Source organism: Pleurodeles waltl, chromosome 5 (genome assembly GCF_031143425.1).
Source record: "Pleurodeles waltl isolate 20211129_DDA chromosome 5, aPleWal1.hap1.20221129, whole genome shotgun sequence".
NCBI classification, from domain to species: Eukaryota; Metazoa; Chordata; class Amphibia; order Caudata; family Salamandridae; genus Pleurodeles; species Pleurodeles waltl.
Genome location: NC_090444.1, coordinates 1632892907 through 1632912054, shown reverse-complemented (window position 1 = coordinate 1632912054; position 19148 = coordinate 1632892907). Strand labels below are relative to the sequence as shown.

Below are 19148 nucleotides of genomic sequence, written 5' to 3'. Positions count from 1 at the left end.
AAGTAGATGGCACAGGAGTATCAGGGGGGGACCCCTCCCATAAACTCTGGGAAGGGTCTGTGACATACCAGTGCAGTGTACCCTGCCACCTAAGTTACCAGCTGAAATATTATTTGAAACATCCTACTTGTTTTATATTTACATATAAAAAATATTTGATGGAACTGGTTGCACTGCCAGTGACTATTCCTAACTGGCCTTTTTTGGAGAGACAAACAATGATTTTGGTAGCTTGCCTGCTGCACTCACTTGCAGAGTGAGTTGCTGCATGTCTTCAGTGCACACAGGTTTGGCTGCGGTGCACAGAGATCCTTTACTGTGGCAAATCGAAGTAAAACATTAGAGGGAACATTGGCTGCACTTCCCAAAAATGTAGCCGGAACATTGGAAAAACAGCTAAGAACATAGACAGAACGCACAGGCAACAACATATAAGGGGATCATATTGTGTTTTTTTCCTTCGAGTTCAATGAGAACAAAACATCCTAGATGTAGTCTTCACTAATAGTCTTTGGCAGCAATATTATTTATTTTAAAGTGCTGCACTAAAAAAAAATTATGCTATTTGCAGCCATGTTAGTCTAGGCATGCAGGTCAGGAATGTAGGAAGCTGGCTCTTTAATGGTATATTAAAATGAGGTATGCAGTGCATAGAGTCCGGGATTCTTTTGCTAGTCAACAGGGGTTTGGCTCCAGCAATCCCACAGGGCTCTTTTAGGGGATAGTGTGGTCGAGCAGTTATCAGAGAGGAGTGTTAGACATTTATTTACCAAAGGCACACAATCAGTAAATGAGACACACCAATTCACAACAAGCGTATGCAATGCAATAGGTCACGCATGTTTGCTTGAGTTAGAGCTACTGGTGTTGTAAATTCATAACTGGTCTTTCCCTGCCACATACATTGGTCAACTTTGTCCCATAATTTTGTCTTTTCCTACCACATCATTCCAGTGGCCCTACATATAACTAAAGCACTTCCATTTACCTTCTTCCTCTTTTTGTAGCCAAAAATGAAAATATTACCATTTAGCATCTTAATTTAAATCTGCCATTACAACTGAATACCACTTTCAACACACCATCATCAGAGTTGCTGGCTGGATAACAATTCCCAAACAAAAAGACAAGACAAACACAGAGGAGTAACGAGAGAAATAACCTAGAAGGGTCACGCAAACATATCAAGTGTGTTCAGTCATAGTGTAATAAGGATGTTAGGTTGGCCTGAAACCTGGTCATAACTCTGATAAGGAGAGATTAATAAAACATATACAATTATCAAGTAACCCTATTAAAAACCTTTATCAGAATTAAACTTTTGGCATTAGATTGTAATGCTCAGAATGGCCCACAGAGGACACCACTATTTAAGTAACATTTGTAAGAAACATGGTCATGTAGCCATATAGTTAGCCCCTAGAGGAAATAACCACATGAAAAGAAAAAGTCAGAAAGTAATGGATTATAACCATATATTGAGCCTCTAGAGGGCATAGCGCAACCTGTAGTCCGGGGATCCGTGGGGGGCCGTGAAGCCTCCTCAGGGGGTCCGCGGTGGCTTAAATATTTTTAATAATATTAACAGATTAGGTCCCCAGCTTTCAGTATTAACTCAATGGGGGGTCCCCAGATTCCAATAATGATTCAGTGGGGATCCCTGGGTTCCAGTACTGATAAAGTGGGGGTCCACAGAAGTCAAAAGGTTGGGAACCACTGGCATAGCGCATTAAACATTTTTAGGGCTAGCAGGCCTACTGTAATGAAATTACAAATAAGACCTTTAAAACACAAACTACTCCCAGCTGTAAAACAAAAGTTCCAGCCATGAGAGAGCTTAAACAGACACTGACTGATGGGAGGGGTTATTATTTTGGGGGCCCCACTAACCTAGTGTGGGGACCTAGAGATGATGTAGACAAAAAAAGCATATTATCGTGAACGTTTGGTGGTGGTCCCACTGCCATAGGACACAACAGGCTCAGTTATGAGCAAAAATGTTTTCTAAAAGTAATGGCCAGCAAAGCATTATGGGGCGAGTTTCCCAACTGCAGTGAATATTGTATTATCAGCTCTCTCGCTGCGTTGGGAGAGCCGCTTTGAGGATTTCTGTAGTTTTTACGTAAAGCATTTATCAATTACAAGTGTTTTTGTGAAAGCTATGGAGTGTGAAGGTGAGAGCCAAAAGAAATTACTTCAATTGGGTAACAGTGTGAACAATGTGACCAGTGCTTCAATGCCGCCAGTGGAGTTTGTGCTCTTCTGTGCTATGAACGCCATGGCTACCATAGAGCACAAAAGGGAGAGACAAAAGAAAAAAAAACAGTTTGCCCACACTGAAGTATATTGGCAATCGTGCAATAGTTCATGTAATGGGGTCAGTCAGCAAGGCGGTAAAAAAAAAAAAAAAAAAAAAAAAAAATGAAAAACGCCCCTTTTCGGGCCAAATGTAAAGCATTTACCAATGACAAAAAGGGATTTTTGAAAGGCAAGCTCATGGACAAGTGAAAGTGATGAGCGTGATTAAAAGCCCACAGAATTCTCATGACAGGTTGTAAGGAAATGCCTCCTTGGCATGGTTGCCCCCTGACTTTTTGCCTTTGCTGATGCTATGTTTACAATTGAAAGTGTGCTGAGGCCTGCTAACCAGGCCCCAGCACCAGTGTTCTTTCCCTAACCTGTACTTTTGTATCCACAATTGGCAGACCCTGGCATCCAGATAAGTCCCTTGTAACTGGTACTTCTAGTACCAAGGGCCCTGATGCCAAGGAAGGTCTCTAAGGGCTGCAGCATGTCTTATGCCACCCTGGAGACCTCTCACTCAGCACAGACACACTGCTTGCCAGCTTGTGTGTGCTAGTGAGGACAAAACGAGTAAGTCGACATGGCACTCCCCTCAGGGTGCCATGCCAGCCTCTCACTGCCTATGCAGTATAGGTAAGACACCCCTCTAGCAGGCCTTACAGCCCTAAGGCAGGGTGCACTATACCATAGGTGAGGGTACCAGTGCATGAGCATGGTACCCCTACAGTGTCTAAACAAAACCTTAGACATTGTAAGTGCAGGGTAGCCATAAGAGTATATGGTCTGGGAGTTTGTCAAACACGAACTCCACAGCACCATAATGGCTACACTGAAAACTGGGAAGTTTGGTATCAAACTTCTCAGCACAATAAATGCACACTGATGCCAGTGTACATTTTATTGTAAAATACACCCCAGAGGGCACCTTAGAGGTGCCCCCTGAAACTTAACCGACTATCTGTGTAGGCTGACTAGTTTTAGCAGCCTGCCACAAACCGAGACATGTTGCTGGCCCCATGGGGAGAGTGCCTTTGTCACTCTGAGGCCAGTAACAAAGCCTGCACTGGGTGGAGATGCTAACACCTCCCCCAGGCAGGAATTGTCACACCTGGCGGTGAGCCTCAAAGGCTCACCTCCTTTGTGCCAACCCAGCAGGACACTCCAGCTAGTGGAGTTGCCCGCCCCCTCCGGCCAGGCCCCACTTTTGGCGGCAAGGCCGGAGAAAATAATGAGAAAAACAAGGAGGAGTCACTGGCCAGTCAGGACAGCCCCTAAGGTGTCCTGAGCTGAAGTGACTCTAACTTTTAGAAATCCTCCATCTTGCAGATGGAGGATTCCCCCAATAGGGTTAGGATTGTGACCCCCTCCCCTTGGGAGGAGGCACAAAGAGGGTGTACCCACCCTCAGGGCTAGTAGCCATTGGCTACTAACCCCCCAGACCTAAACACGCCCTTAAATTTAGTATTTAAGGGCTACCCTGAACCCTAGAAAATTAGATTCCTGCAACTACAAGAAGAAGGACTGCCCAGCTGAAAACCCCTGCAGCGGAAGACCAGAAGACGACAACTGCCTTGGCTCCAGAAACTCACCGGCCTGTCTCCTGCCTTCCAAAGATCCTGCTCCAGCGACGCCTTCCAAAGGGACCAGCGACCTCGACATCCTCTGAGGACTGCCCCTGCTTCGAAAAGACAAGAAACTCCCGAGGACAGCGGACCTGCTCCAAGAAAAGCTGCAACTTTGTTTCCAGCAGCTTTAAAGAACCCTGCAAGCTCCCCGCAAGAAGCGTGAGACTTGCAACACTGCACCCGGCGACCCCGACTCGGCTGGTGGAGAACCGACACCTCAGGAGGGACCCCAGGACTACTCTGATACTGTGAGTACCAAAACCTGTCCCCCCTGAGCCCCCACAGCGCCGCCTGCAGAGGGAATCCCGAGGCTTCCCCTGACCGCGACTCTTTGAATCCAAAGTCCCGACACCTGGGAGAGACCCTGCACCCGCAGCCCCCAGGACCTGAAGGACCGGACTTTCACTGGAGAAGTGACCCCCAGGAGTCCCTCTCCCTTGCCCAAGTGGAGGTTTCCCCGAGGAACCCCCCCCTTGCCTGCCTGCAGCGCTGAAGAGATCCCGAGATCTCTCATAGACTAACATTGCGAACCCGACGCTTGTTTCTACACTGCACCCGGCCGCCCCCGCGCCGCTGAGGGTGAAATTTCTGTGTGGGCTTGTGTCCCCCCCGGTGCCCTACAAAACCCCCCTGGTCTGCCCTCCGAAGACGCGGGTACTTACCTGCAAGCAGACCGGAACCGGGGCACCCCCTTCTCTCCATTCTAGCCTATGTGTTTTGGGCACCACTTTCAACTCTGCACCTGACCGGCCCTGAGCTGCTGGTGTGGTGACTTTGGGGTTGCTCGGAACCCCCAACGGTGGGCTACCTTGGACCAAGAACTAAGCCCTGTAAGTGTCTTACTTACCTGGTTAACCTAACAAATACTTACCTCCCCTAGGAACTGTGAAAATTGCACTAAGTGTCCACTTTTAAAACAGCTATTTGTGAATAACTTGAAAAGTATACATGCAATTTTGATGATTTGAAGTTCCTAAAGTACTTACCTGCAATACCTTTCGAATGAGATATTACATGTAGAATTTGAACCTGTGGTTCTTAAAATAAACTAAGAAAATATATTTTTCTATACAAAAACCTATTGGCTGGATTTGTCTCTGAGTGTGTGTACCTCATTTATTGTCTATGTGTATGTACAACAAATGCTTAACACTACTCCTTGGATAAGCCTACTGCTCGACCACACTACCACAAAATAGAGCATTAGTATTATCTCTTTTTGCCACTATCTTACCTCTAAGGGGAACCCTTGGACTCTGTGCATGCTATTCCTTACTTTGAAATAGCACATACAGAGCCAACTTCCTACATTGGTGGATCAGCGGTGGGGTACAAGACTTTGCATTTGCTGGACTACTCAGCCAATACCTGATCACACGACAAATTCCAAAATTGTCATTAGAAATTCATTTTTGCAATTTAAAATTTTTCTAAATTCTTAAAAGTCCTGCTAGGGCCTTGTGTGTTAAGTCCCTGTTTAGCATTGTCTTTTAGAGTTTAAAAGTTTGTTAAAAGTTTGAAATTAGATTCTAGAAACAGTTTTAGATTCTTTAAAAAGTATTCCAACTCTTAGCAGAATAATGTCTGATACAGAGATGCAGGTGGTGGAACTCGACACCACACCTTACCTCCATCTTAAGATGAGGGAGCTAAGGTCTCTCTGTAATATAAAGAAAATAACCATTGGCTCCAGACCTACCAAAATTCAGCTCCAGGAGCTGTTGGCAGAGTTTGAAAAAGCCAACCCCTATGATGATGACATCACAGAGGAAGAAATTCGTGAGTTGGAGGCCAATGTCCCTCCTCCAGTCCTAAATAGGGAGAACAGGACCCCTCAAGTCCTGTCTCCAACTGTGTTAGTCAGAAATAGTGAGTCCCTCACAGGAGGGTCCCACATTTCTGAAATCACTGAGGATGCTCTCAGTGAAGATGACCTCCTGTTAGCCAGGATGGCCAAAAGATTGGCTTTAGAGAGACAGCTCCTAGCCATAGAAAGGGAAAGACAAGAGATGGGCCTAGGACCCATCAATGGTGGCAGCAATATAAATAGGGTCAGAGATTCTCCTGACATGTTAAAAATCCCCAAAGGGATTGTGACAAAATTTGAAGACGGTGATGACATCACCAAGTGGTTCACAGCTTTTGAGAGGGCTTGTGTAACCAGAAAAGTGAACAGATCTCACTGGGGTGCTCTCCTTTGGGAAATGTTCACTGGAAAGTGTAGGGATAGACTCCTCACACTCTCTGGAAAAGATGCAGAATCTTATGACCTCATGAAGAGTACCCTGATTGAGGGCTTTGGATTCTCCACTGAGGAGTACAGGATTAGGTTCAGGGGGGCTCAAAAATCCTCGAGCCAGACCTGGGTTGACTTTGTTGACTACTCAGTGAAAACACTAGATGGTTGGATTCAAGGCAGTGGTGTAAGTAATTATGATGGGCTGTACAATTTATTTGTGAAAGAACACCTGTTAAGTAATTGTTTCAATGATAAACTGCATCAGCATCTGGTAGACCTAGGACCAATTTCTCCCCAAGAATTGGGAAAGAAGGCGGACCATTGGGTCAAGACAAGGGTGTCCAAGACTTCAACAGGGGGTGACCAAAAGAAAGGGGTCACAAAGACTCCCCAGGGGAAGGGTGATGAGACAACCAAAACTAAAAATAGTAAAGAGTCTTCTACAGGCCCCCAAAAACCTGCACAGGAGGGTGGGCCCAGAGCCTCTTCACAAAACAATGGGTGCAAGGGTAAAAACTTTGATCCCAAAAAGGCCTGGTGTCATAGCTGTAAACAGCATGGACACCAAACTGGAGACAAGGCCTGTCCCAAGAAAGGTTCCACTCCAAACTCCCATCCAGGTAACACTGGTATGGCTAGTCTCCAAGTGGGATCAACAGTGTGCCCAGAGCAAATCAGGGTCCACACTGAAGCTATTCTAGTTTCTGAGGGTGGGGTGGATTTAGCCACACTAGCTGTCTGGCCGCCTAACATGCAAAAATACAGACAGCAACTCTTAATTAATGGGACTAGAATAGAGGGCCTGAGGGATACAGGTGCCAGTGTCACCATGGTGACAGAGAAACTGGTTTCCCCTGGCCAATACCTGACTGGAAAAACTTACACAGTCACCAACGCTGACAATCAGAGAAAAGTACATCCCATGGCAATGGTTACTTTAGAATGGGGAGGGGTCAATGGCCTGAAACAGGTGGTGGTCTCCTCAAATATCCCAGTGGACTGTCTGCTTGGAAATGACCTGGAGTCCTCAGCATGGGCTGAGGTAGAACTAAAAACCCATGCAGCAATGCTGGGTATCCCTGAACTGGTGTGTGTGAAAACAAGAGCACAGTGCAAGGCACAGGGTGAACAAGTAGAGCTGGAGTCTGGAAGAATGGCCCAGCCTACCAAGAGAACAGGAAAGTCAGTTGGGAAACCAACTACAACACAGCAAAAGAAAGGGAACCTCTCTTCTCAGGAAGAAGTTCTACCCTCTGAGGGAACTGAGCCTTTGGAGCTTGAACCTTATCAGGTTGAGCTCTTAGGCCCAGGGGGACCCTCAAGGGAGGAGCTGTGTAAGGGACAAGAAACCTGTCCCTCTCTTGAAGGCCTTAGGCAGCAAGCTGCTGAAGAGTCCAAAGGCAAGAAAAATGGAACGCATAGGGTCTATTGGGAGGATGGACTCCTGTACACTGAGGCCAGAGACCCCAAACCTGGTGCCACTAGGAGAGTGGTAGTGCCTCAGCTGTTCAGGAAGTTCATCCTAACATTGGCCCATGACATTCCCCTTGCTGGACATTTGGGACAAACCAAGACGTGGGAGAGGTTAGTCAACCACTTCTACTGGCCCAATATGTCCAACATGGTTAAGGAGTTTTGCCTCTCCTGCCCCACCTGTCAAGCCAGTGGTAAGACAGGTGGACATCCAAAGGCCCCCCTCATTCCACTTCCAGTGGTGGGGGTTCCCTTTGAAAGAGTGGGTGTGGACATAGTTGGTCCACTGGAACCTCCCACAGCCTCAGGAAATATGTATATCCTGGTAGTAGTGGATCATGCTACCAGGTATCCTGAAGCTATTCCCCTTAGGTCGACTACTGCCCCTGCAGTAGCCAAGGCCCTCATTGGTATCTTTACCAGAGTGGGTTTCCCTAAGGAGGTGGTGTCTGACAGAGGTACCAACTTCATGTCAGCATACCTAAAGCACATGTGGAATGAGTGTGGAGTGACTTATAAATTCACTACCCCATACCATCCACAAACTAATGGCTTGGTTGAGAGATTCAACAAGACATTAAAAGGCATGATCATGGGGCTCCCAGAAAAGCTCAAAAGGAGATGGGATGTCCTCTTGCCATGTCTGCTTTTCGCTTACAGAGAGGTGCCACAGAAGGGAGTAGGATTCTCACCCTTTGAACTTCTGTTTGGTCATCCTGTAAGGGGACCACTTGCCCTTGTTAAAGAAGGCTGGGAGAGACCTCTCCATGAGCCTAAACAGGACATAGTGGACTATGTACTTGGCCTTCGCTCTAGAATGGCAGAGTACATGGAAAAGGCAACCAAAAACCTTGAGGCCAGCCAACAACTCCAGAAGTTTTGGTATGACCAAAAGGCTGCACTGGTTGAGTTCCAACCAGGGCAGAAAGTCTGGGTTCTGGAGCCTGTGGCTCCCAGGGCACTCCAGGACAAATGGAGTGGCCCTTACCCAGTGCTAGAAAGGAAGAGTCAGGTCACCTACCTGGTGGACCTGGGCACAAGCAGGAGCCCCAAGAGGGTGATCCATGTGAACCGCCTTAAGCTCTTCCATGACAGGGCTGATGTGAATCTGTTAATGGTAACAGATGAGGATCAGGAGGCAGAGAGTGAACCTCTCCCTGATCTTCTGTCATCAGACCCAAAAGATGGCACAGTAGATGGAGTGATCTACTCAGACACCCTCTCTGGCCAACAGCAAGCTGATTGTAGGAGAGTCCTACAACAGTTTCCTGAACTCTTCTCCTTAACCCCTGGTCAGACACACCTGTGTACCCATGATGTGGACACAGGAGACAGCATGCCTGTCAAAAACAAAATCTTTAGACAATCTGACCATGTTAAGGAAAGCATCAAGGTGGAAGTCCACAAGATGCTGGAATTGGGAGTAATTGAGCGCTCTGACAGCCCCTGGGCTAGCCCAGTGGTCTTAGTCCCCAAACCTCACACCAAAGATGGAAAGAAAGAGATGAGGTTTTGTGTGGACTACAGAGGGCTCAATTCTGTCACCAAGACAGATGCTCATCCAATTCCAAGAGCTGATGAGCTCATAGATAAATTAGGTGCTGCCAAATTCTTAAGTACCTTTGACTTGACAGCAGGGTACTGGCAAATAAAAATGGCACCTGGAGCAAAAGAGAAAACAGCATTCTCCACACCTGATGGGCATTATCAGTTTACTGTTATGCCCTTTGGTTTAAAGAATGCCCCTGCCACCTTCCAAAGGTTGGTGAATCAAGTCCTTGCTGGCTTGGAGTCCTTTAGCACAGCTTATCTTGATGATATTGCTGTCTTTAGCTCCACCTGGCAGGATCACCTGGTCCACCTGAAGAAGGTTTTGAAGGCTCTGCAATCTGCAGGCCTCTCTATCAAGGCATCCAAATGCCAGATAGGGCAGGGAACTGTGGTTTACTTGGGCCACCTTGTAGGTGGAGGCCAAGTTCAGCCACTCCAACCCAAGATCCAGACTATTCTGGACTGGGTAGCTCCAAAAACCCAGACTCAAGTCAGGGCATTCCTTGGCTTGACTGGGTATTACAGGAGGTTTGTGAAGGGATATGGATCCATTGTGACAGCCCTCACTGAACTCACCTCCAAGAAAATGCCCAAGAAAGTGAACTGGACTGTGGAATGCCAACAGGCCTTTGACACCCTGAAACAAGCAATGTGCTCAGCACCAGTTCTAAAAGCTCCAGATTATTCTAAGCAGTTCATTGTGCAGACTGATGCCTCTGAACATGGGATAGGGGCAGTTTTGTCCCAAACAAATGATGATGGCCTTGACCAGCCTGTTGCTTTCATTAGCAGGAGGTTACTCCCCAGGGAGCAGCGTTGGAGTGCCATTGAGAGGGAGGCCTTTGCTGTGGTTTGGTCCCTGAAGAAGCTGAGACCATACCTCTTTGGGACTCACTTCCTAGTTCAAACTGACCACAGACCTCTCAAATGGCTGATGCAAATGAAAGGTGAAAATCCTAAACTGTTGAGGTGGTCCATCTCCCTACAGGGAATGGACTTTATAGTGGAACACAGACCTGGGACTGCCCATGCCAATGCAGATGGCCTTTCCAGCTTCTTCCACTTAGAAAATGAAGACTCTCTTGGGAAAGGTTAGTCTCATCCTCTTTCGTTTGGGGGGGGGGGTTGTGTAAGGAAATGCCTCCTTGGCATGGTTGCCCCCTGACTTTTTGCCTTTGCTGATGCTATGTTTACAATTGAAAGTGTGCTGAGGCCTGCTAACCAGGCCCCAGCACCAGTGTTCTTTCCCTAACCTGTACTTTTGTATCCACAATTGGCAGACCCTGGCATCCAGATAAGTCCCTTGTAACTGGTACTTCTAGTACCAAGGGCCCTGATGCCAAGGAAGGTCTCTAAGGGCTGCAGCATGTCTTATGCCACCCTGGAGACCTCTCACTCAGCACAGACACACTGCTTGCCAGCTTGTGAGTGCTAGTGAGGACAAAACGAGTAAGTCGACATGGCACTCCCCTCAGGGTGCCATGCCAGCCTCTCACTGCCTATGCAGTATAGGTAAGACACCCCTCTAGCAGGCCTTACAGCCCTAAGGCAGGGTGCACTATACCATAGGTGAGGGTACCAGTGCATGAGCATGGTACCCCTACAGTGTCTAAACAAAACCTTAGACATTGTAAGTGCAGGGTAGCCATAAGAGTATATGGTCTGGGAGTTTGTCAAACACGAACTCCACAGCACCATAATGGCTACACTGAAAACTGGGAAGTTTGGTATCAAACTTCTCAGCACAATAAATGCACACTGATGCCAGTGTACATTTTATTGTAAAATACACCCCAGAGGGCACCTTAGAGGTGCCCCCTGAAACTTAACCGACTATCTGTGTAGGCTGACTAGTTTTAGCAGCCTGCCACAAACCGAGACATGTTGCTGGCCCCATGGGGAGAGTGCCTTTGTCACTCTGAGGCCAGTAACAAAGCCTGCACTGGGTGGAGATGCTAACACCTCCCCCAGGCAGGAATTGTCACACCTGGCGGTGAGCCTCAAAGGCTCACCTCCTTTGTGCCAACCCAGCAGGACACTCCAGCTAGTGGAGTTGCCCGCCCCCTCCGGCCAGGCCCCACTTTTGGCGGCAAGGCCGGAGAAAATAATGAGAAAAACAAGGAGGAGTCACTGGCCAGTCAGGACAGCCCCTAAGGTGTCCTGAGCTGAAGTGACTCTAACTTTTAGAAATCCTCCATCTTGCAGATGGAGGATTCCCCCAATAGGGTTAGGATTGTGACCCCCTCCCCTTGGGAGGAGGCACAAAGAGGGTGTACCCACCCTCAGGGCTAGTAGCCATTGGCTACTAACCCCCCAGACCTAAACACGCCCTTAAATTTAGTATTTAAGGGCTACCCTGAACCCTAGAAAATTAGATTCCTGCAACTACAAGAAGAAGGACTGCCCAGCTGAAAACCCCTGCAGCGGAAGACCAGAAGACGACAACTGCCTTGGCTCCAGAAACTCACCGGCCTGTCTCCTGCCTTCCAAAGATCCTGCTCCAGCGACGCCTTCCAAAGGGACCAGCGACCTCGACATCCTCTGAGGACTGCCCCTGCTTCGAAAAGACAAGAAACTCCCGAGGACAGCGGACCTGCTCCAAGAAAAGCTGCAACTTTGTTTCCAGCAGCTTTAAAGAACCCTGCAAGCTCCCCGCAAGAAGCGTGAGACTTGCAACACTGCACCCGGCGACCCCGACTCGGCTGGTGGAGAACCGACACCTCAGGAGGGACCCCAGGACTACTCTGATACTGTGAGTACCAAAACCTGTCCCCCCTGAGCCCCCACAGCGCCGCCTGCAGAGGGAATCCCGAGGCTTCCCCTGACCGCGACTCTTTGAATCCAAAGTCCCAACACCTGGGAGAGACCCTGCACCCGCAGCCCCCAGGACCTGAAGGACCGGACTTTCACTGGAGAAGTGACCCCCAGGAGTCCCTCTCCCTTGCCCAAGTGGAGGTTTCCCCGAGGAACCCCCCCCTTGCCTGCCTGCAGCGCTGAAGAGATCCCGAGATCTCTCATAGACTAACATTGCGAACCCGACGCTTGTTTCTACACTGCACCCGGCCGCCCCCGCGCCGCTGAGGGTGAAATTTCTGTGTGGGCTTGTGTCCCCCCCGGTGCCCTACAAAACCCCCCTGGTCTGCCCTCCGAAGACGCGGGTACTTACCTGCAAGCAGACCGGAACCGGGGCACCCCCTTCTCTCCATTCTAGCCTATGTGTTTTGGGCACCACTTTGAACTCTGCACCTGACCGGCCCTGAGCTGCTGGTGTGGTGACTTTGGGGTTGCTCGGAACCCCCAACGGTGGGCTACCTTGGACCAAGAACTAAGCCCTGTAAGTGTCTTACTTACCTGGTTAACCTAACAAATACTTACCTCCCCTAGGAACTGTGAAAATTGCACTAAGTGTCCACTTTTAAAACAGCTATTTGTGAATAACTTGAAAAGTATACATTCAATTTTGATGATTTGAAGTTCCTAAAGTACTTACCTGCAATACCTTTCGAATGAGATATTACATGTAGAATTTGAACCTGTGGTTCTTAAAATAAACTAAGAAAATATATTTTTCTATACAAAAACCTATTGGCTGGATTTGTCTCTGAGTGTGTGTACCTCATTTATTGTCTATGTGTATGTACAACAAATGCTTAACACTACTCCTTGGATAAGCCTACTGCTCGACCACACTACCACAAAATAGAGCATTAGTATTATCTCTTTTTGCCACTATCTTACCTCTAAGGGGAACCCTTGGACTCTGTGCATGCTATTCCTTACTTTGAAATAGCACATACAGAGCCAACTTCCTACACAGGTCAAAAAGCATTCCAGCTAAAAATAACAAATCTCTCTATATATTTTTAGGCAACACAGCCTATACAATCAGGTAAGTAAGTTTTACAAGAGAAAAACTTTCAGGCTTCAAATGTTCATGCTTTTTCAGAAGCAGCAATGTTATACTATGGAGGAAAAACGAATACTGCATACGGGCAGAGTACAGCAACTTACCGGACCAATCTCCTGGACTGCAGGTAAGAATGGGGCAAGGTGCAAGGCCACACCAACAGATCACACTGGGCTGCCCTGCTGCAGCCAGGGCAGAGGTGCAGTACATCGTTGGGTGCCCAATGTGAGTCTATGGCAGGGGTCCTCAAGTGACCCCGGGGGGGAGGGGGGGGCATGAGGAGGGTTTGGGAATTTGGAAGAGTTTTCTGGCTAAAAGAAGCATTAAGCAGATAACAGTGCTTCGTTTTAAGTAGAAAAGTATTTATTGAATGTTTAAAAAGGTAACAGAACTTAACTGCAATGTTTAAATAAGTCTAGATATATTTAAACATTGCCAATTTAATAGAATAATTGTGAAAAATTCTGAGGGGGAGCCCAACTATTTTTTTACCCAGCTGAGGTGGGGTGGGGCGCGGCATTAAAAAGTTTGAAAAACACTAGTCTGTGGGAATCGGTCCAGCTAAAGAGAGGCTGCAGGTTTGGGATGGAGGCCAGTCGGGCTGAACCAGTTGCTGGCTCAGCTCCCCCGATGCTTGGCGACACCTCAGGCCATCTTCTCCAAGCTGCACTTGCGGTTGAGGGGGCCAAAGAACAGAGGCTGAAGGCAGCGTCAGTGAGGCCACAGTGGGCAAGTCCAAGGTGGGCTTTGTCTGGGGAGGGCTAGGGGACCACGCTGGCACCATTGGGCCACTTCAGCAGGGGTTAGGCAGCATTGGTGCAGTGGTGCTTGCAGGTGTCAGGCTTTCATTGGTCTGGACTCCACGCAGTTCTGTTGAGGTCCCTGCAAGTTGCACGAAAGCAGCTCTGCTGCTCGACAGGGGTTCCTGGGTCTTTTTTGAAGACCGGCAGTCCTCCCAAGCTTTTGGAGGCACAACAGCTTGCAGGACAAGACAACTTTGGCACAATTTGACTGGAGCAGCATCTCAGGTGTTTCTTCCTCAGTCTTTGCTTTTACGGCTCTCTATGTTCTTCTTTTTTGTAGGTCAGCAGGAATCTGATTTCCTGGTGTCAAGGGCTCCTCTAAATACTGCATTTCGGGGCGATTAGGGGAGTGTAGGGAGTAGCCAATGGGCTACTTACTCCTAGGGTCACTATGCCCCCTATATGACCACTTCCTGTAGGAAGTTGGCATAACCCTGTCCCAGAGTTCCGGCAGACTTTCAAAAGTTGTGTCCAAATCAGGCTGTTCACCTTAGGAGTGGGACTGGCTTGAGAGGTGGCACACCTCTCCGACTACTAATTTTCCCACCTGTCCAGGTGCCAAATGGAGGGAGTCGGCATCCCTCCTTTGAGTGAAGCCAGATCAGCATACCAAGGTCAGTGGGCTTCTTTTAATCCCTCTGCCTTGGAATGCAGATATGCAGGTCATCCTGCTGGTTGGGCTATTTAAACACCTCTCGGAGCAAGCTTTGTTCCTGACCAGCCAAGAGCAAAGGCAATCACCCTTAGATGTCAGAAACATGTCTGGTGGTGACAGGCTGGCTAAAACTAGTCAGACAGCACACCAGTATTTAGTAGGTTTTCAGGGGGCACCTCTAAGGTGTCCTCTGGGTGCATTTATTAATAAAATCACTATCATCAGTGAGGGCTTAATATGAGATATTTGATACCAAACATCCCTATGTTAAGTGAAGCCATCACGTAGCTGAGCAACTCAAATGTAGGGGTGTATGATTTCCTTGCATGGTCTCAACGACGTAATATGAAATTGAAGTTTGATTGATGTATCTATCCAAAGATATACTTTGTCACTGTCAAATGTGGCTATTTTTTACGTCTTGCCTAAAAAACATCACAAGTTGGCTAGTTGTGAGAGACTTATTGTGGGCTTACCTAGAACTTAGAGTGGGCTTACAGCCTGCCCTTTCGCCTATACCTCGTTGGCTTTATTGTCCCTTATTTGCTTTCTTCTTATTCAGTGGCTTGCCTTCCTCTTGTGTTAGTTCAGCCTCTAGAACACAGCCTCTTTACCATCCTTTAGACTGAATGAATTGAATCCCTCCTTTGCTCGCTTTTAGGTAACTATGTGTTTTGTGGGGGTAAGCATTCCATGACAGTGCATTTACATTTATCTCTCTCTCTCTCTCTCTCTTTTATCCCCAGCCAAATATTCCTCCTCCATGTTCATCTTTCATTCATGTGCTCCTCTCTCTCGTATGCCCCGCCCCACACACACACACACTTCCTCTGTGTTGCTTTCATCATCTTGATCCCACTGGACTATTTTATCACCTAAAAAAACAAATAAATAAATTTAAAAAATTGTAGTATTTTTTGTTTGTTTGTTATTTACATTTACCAATCCATTTTGAATCGGTAAATTAAAAAGAAAAAGCAGGTCAGAGGCCATGTCAACTACATCATGTCCTCCTCCCCTCCCCAACCACCTTATCTCTAATCCAGCACAACATCGGCAAAACAATTTTTTTGTAGATGATGTGCAAGTTCGAAAAACAGCAGTGGCAAAACCAACAGGTCCAAAAGGCGAGAATTATTACAAAAATACAACTAAAAAATAAATATGCTTATTCTCTAAATGTGTACAAAATTATTCCGATTCTCACGCAAGTCTTTAACTGCAGTACAATTTACATAAGAGTTCACCAAGTAGGTTTCTTCAAGCCTGGGTTATCTTCTTAAGTAAGGACCCTAAAATCACTTACTAAACATTCTATCCCCTCTGAAAGATATGGATTCTTACCAAACTCTCTCAAGGAAGGTTCCTCTCAGATCTAAAACTGAATCAAGTGTGCCTCTCCTTATAACTGTCTCACTCAACATTCATGACTTAACGCTATTCGCCAATCACAGATCTTTATAGGCTTTAAAAAACCACCTCAATGCCATGTTACAACTATGCAAACATATCTACCAAATTCAACAAACATTTCCATCACAAGCAAGTCTGGCTTTCATAGGTGGTACAGCACTGCAACAGTCATACTTCTCGTACACTATAGCCTATGGTGCAATCACGATGCTGCATACTGGTGACCCCTGTCTGGTCCACTTTATAACATGTCAAAAGCCATTAACCACAAGACTAATTCCTTCTAAGCCTTCTTGCATGGTTGTCTAAGGAAAGGTTCTTTACACGTTTCCTTTTTTTTGTGTCCATCCCCAATATGTTCCTATGATTCTCTCCATGATTATGAGGATTCAAGAGTAAATTTCCCCCGGCTCTTTTTAAACACCTACATGAATCTGCAAGGAAACCTCTAGGAATGCCACACAAGTATATATCAGGATACTCATGAGACAAAACTTTATCTTGAGGACTACTACATCGGTGGTGTCATCTACTAGGAAGCTGGTTTGATGAAATCAAGTGTTAGTTATTCTCCAATTCTCACAAAAGCCACTCCATTAACACTGAATTCCGTACTTTAGCAGTGAATTTCACACGTGCCAGGACTACCAGTTTCACTAAACTCCAGCTTGCCCAGTCAACCCAATCACTGTAGTTAAACAAATCACACTAAGCCTTGCAATAAATTTCTTTAATAGTTCATGTCATTCAAAAGATCAAACGCTTTACATCTATAACTGGTTTTCAGTATGAAGTAGTGTCTGTTATAATATGCAGACTCTAGTCTGGATGCCCCTATGGCTGGCATCCTGAGCTGCTCCCAATCACACAGTGAGTCTTGGAAGAGTGAAGGTCATGCTTCACTCTTCCAAGACTCTCACTGTCAGCCTCACAAAGTGTGAAGATATAAGATCTTAAAAGACCATCACTGGTTCTCAGTCGAGACGCACAGCCATCAGGCTTATCTGCATCACATGCAAAGCAATAAAAATACAGAAACCAAGTTACTTCCTCCACTTCAAACTAGAATAAAAATCTTCTCTATTTCACTATGCCTCCTTTATGAAATCTAACTTTTCCCCACGTTCAGCCAACTTCTAACCTGGTTGCCATTGGCGGGCTGCTAAAATTTCATCTTTCCTGTAAGTTTATACTACTCCTTCCAGCTAACACCCAAGGAATATTTACCTGGTAACATGTTTTCTGGTACGGAGAGACACCTGGTTTTCTAAAGTTTTGTATTAGCTCATTGCTGGCTATCCCAAAATTACAGATGCTCCTCCTCCTCTTACTATCACCAATACTGTTCGGTTTCTCCCTTTCTTGTTCATCCCATTAATTGTAAGGGGCTCTGGGACCACTGTGTGAGGCACAGCTGCTGGAATGATCTCCGACTTTCGTCCTTATTAGTAACAATTGTATAATATCGTACAACATTTCAGTGAACTATAAAAATGTTACAGGACAATACTGGATTGTAGAAAATATCCATTATCATATGTGAAGTTCAATGATGTTACTTACAGCCAATCCATCTCCTCCACCGCCTTGGCTATTTCAGGCATCACACCCAACTCTGTTAAGGAAGCAATACAAAAACAGAAGTTAAAAATGTACATACACAGAATGTCTACATTCCCGACATGTATTTTGGTCACATACATTTTCTGCAGCACTTTCTCTACAGGGCCTTCATATGTACTTGTTTAATGTTGCAAAATATACTCTCACTAGCTTCTCATCCTCTGTAGAATTTAAGACACTAAGCATTCGTGAAGACCATGAAAAGTGAACATCCCTTTCAGGAATTGCTTGCTGAAACCATACGCAGAAGCTTTAAAATAATAATAAACATACCCATATTAGGTGGATCACAAAGTTTAAAATACAGCATCAATGTTGAGATACAGATCCCTGAAACATGTTGAACATGTAAGTTTAACAACAACATATAGCCGAGAGGCAAGACAGCATTAACCAGATTGTGATAGGGCTTGGCTCTCTTTATGAGAGGGTGGGAAAGTATTTACTGTATTAAAGAAACATTTTATAGTTGTAAGGTCTGAGTCTGAAAAGCTGCAAACTAATGAAACTATGAAGTGGGTGGATGTTGCCCAACTTAGACATCAGGTGATGCATCAATCCAAAAAACAACTGAGCAGGAGAAATCTGTAGATTATCCCTCGCAGAAATTATCTGATGTCCGAGCTTGATATGGTGTAAAATAAATTACATTGTTTTGCTTCCACTTGTTCTTTAAGAAGTCCAAAACGTAAATTTTGAAAAAGTCTTCAAAATATTTCTAATTTACATACGTAACAATTAAAGTATGTTTTTCAGCAGCAGAAGTAGTCATTCAATTATTTTTTCTAGAAGCTCAGTTTACGTCAGCAACATTCTCACAGCTATAAAACTAGGGGGCAACATTGGACTGAAAACTTTCAAAGTCAATATATGCTTTTTTTGTTGTGGTTTTAATAATGCATGCATAGACACAATATCCACCCACACATTGGACCAGGATCATTGATTCAATTACATATACAGCGAAAGCAACAAAGCTACAGACATCAATACACACACAGGCTAACACTTCTAGTCACCCATCCGTACCAACACCCACACATGAAGTCCCCCAGATAGAAGGGTACAGACTAACAAACAAGTTATGGTCTGGGGCGTGGCCGGCAAGATGGCCGACCAGCAGCACTAGGAGAGTGCTCTCGGCCCCGGCGTTTTCCCCCCTGAACTATCCTGCAACCACAAACCTGCGGAAGGGTCCTGGAAGTTCCCAGGGTGGAGAGGAGGGCGTGAGGAGCAAAATAAAACAAAAAAAACGTGCTGCGATCACACCGCAGGGGAGCGCGTTTGGAGAGCGCCTGACCCCAAGATGGCAGCCGCGATTACGACAGAAAACCAGGCCAAAGGCAGCTATGCACGGTGGTGGAGTGGCGCAGCCTAGGAGGGGGCGGCCCTGACCGGGGACGGGGGGGGGTTGTTTTCCCCCCTGGATAGAGTGAACAGAGCTGGAGGTGAGCCCTCCCACTGGCCTGGAGATCCACAGAGGAGAATTGGAGGCAACAAGGTGCAGTTTTGCAGAGGCTGAGGTACCCCTGGCGAAAGATGAACACTGTAGTGG

The 19148-nt window shown here is 46.4% G+C and overlaps 1 protein-coding gene across 1 annotated transcript in view; it reads right to left on the bottom strand.

The window, feature by feature from the left end:
- The window catches only part of DDX1 (DEAD-box helicase 1), a 192941-nt gene that overhangs the window by 147808 nt on the left and 25985 nt on the right, over positions 1-19148 (bottom strand). The window contains exon 2 of the mRNA XM_069235963.1: positions 17534-17585. Within this exon, the coding sequence (XP_069092064.1) occupies positions 17534-17585 (52 nt within the window). The remainder of the gene's footprint in view (positions 1-17533; positions 17586-19148) is intronic.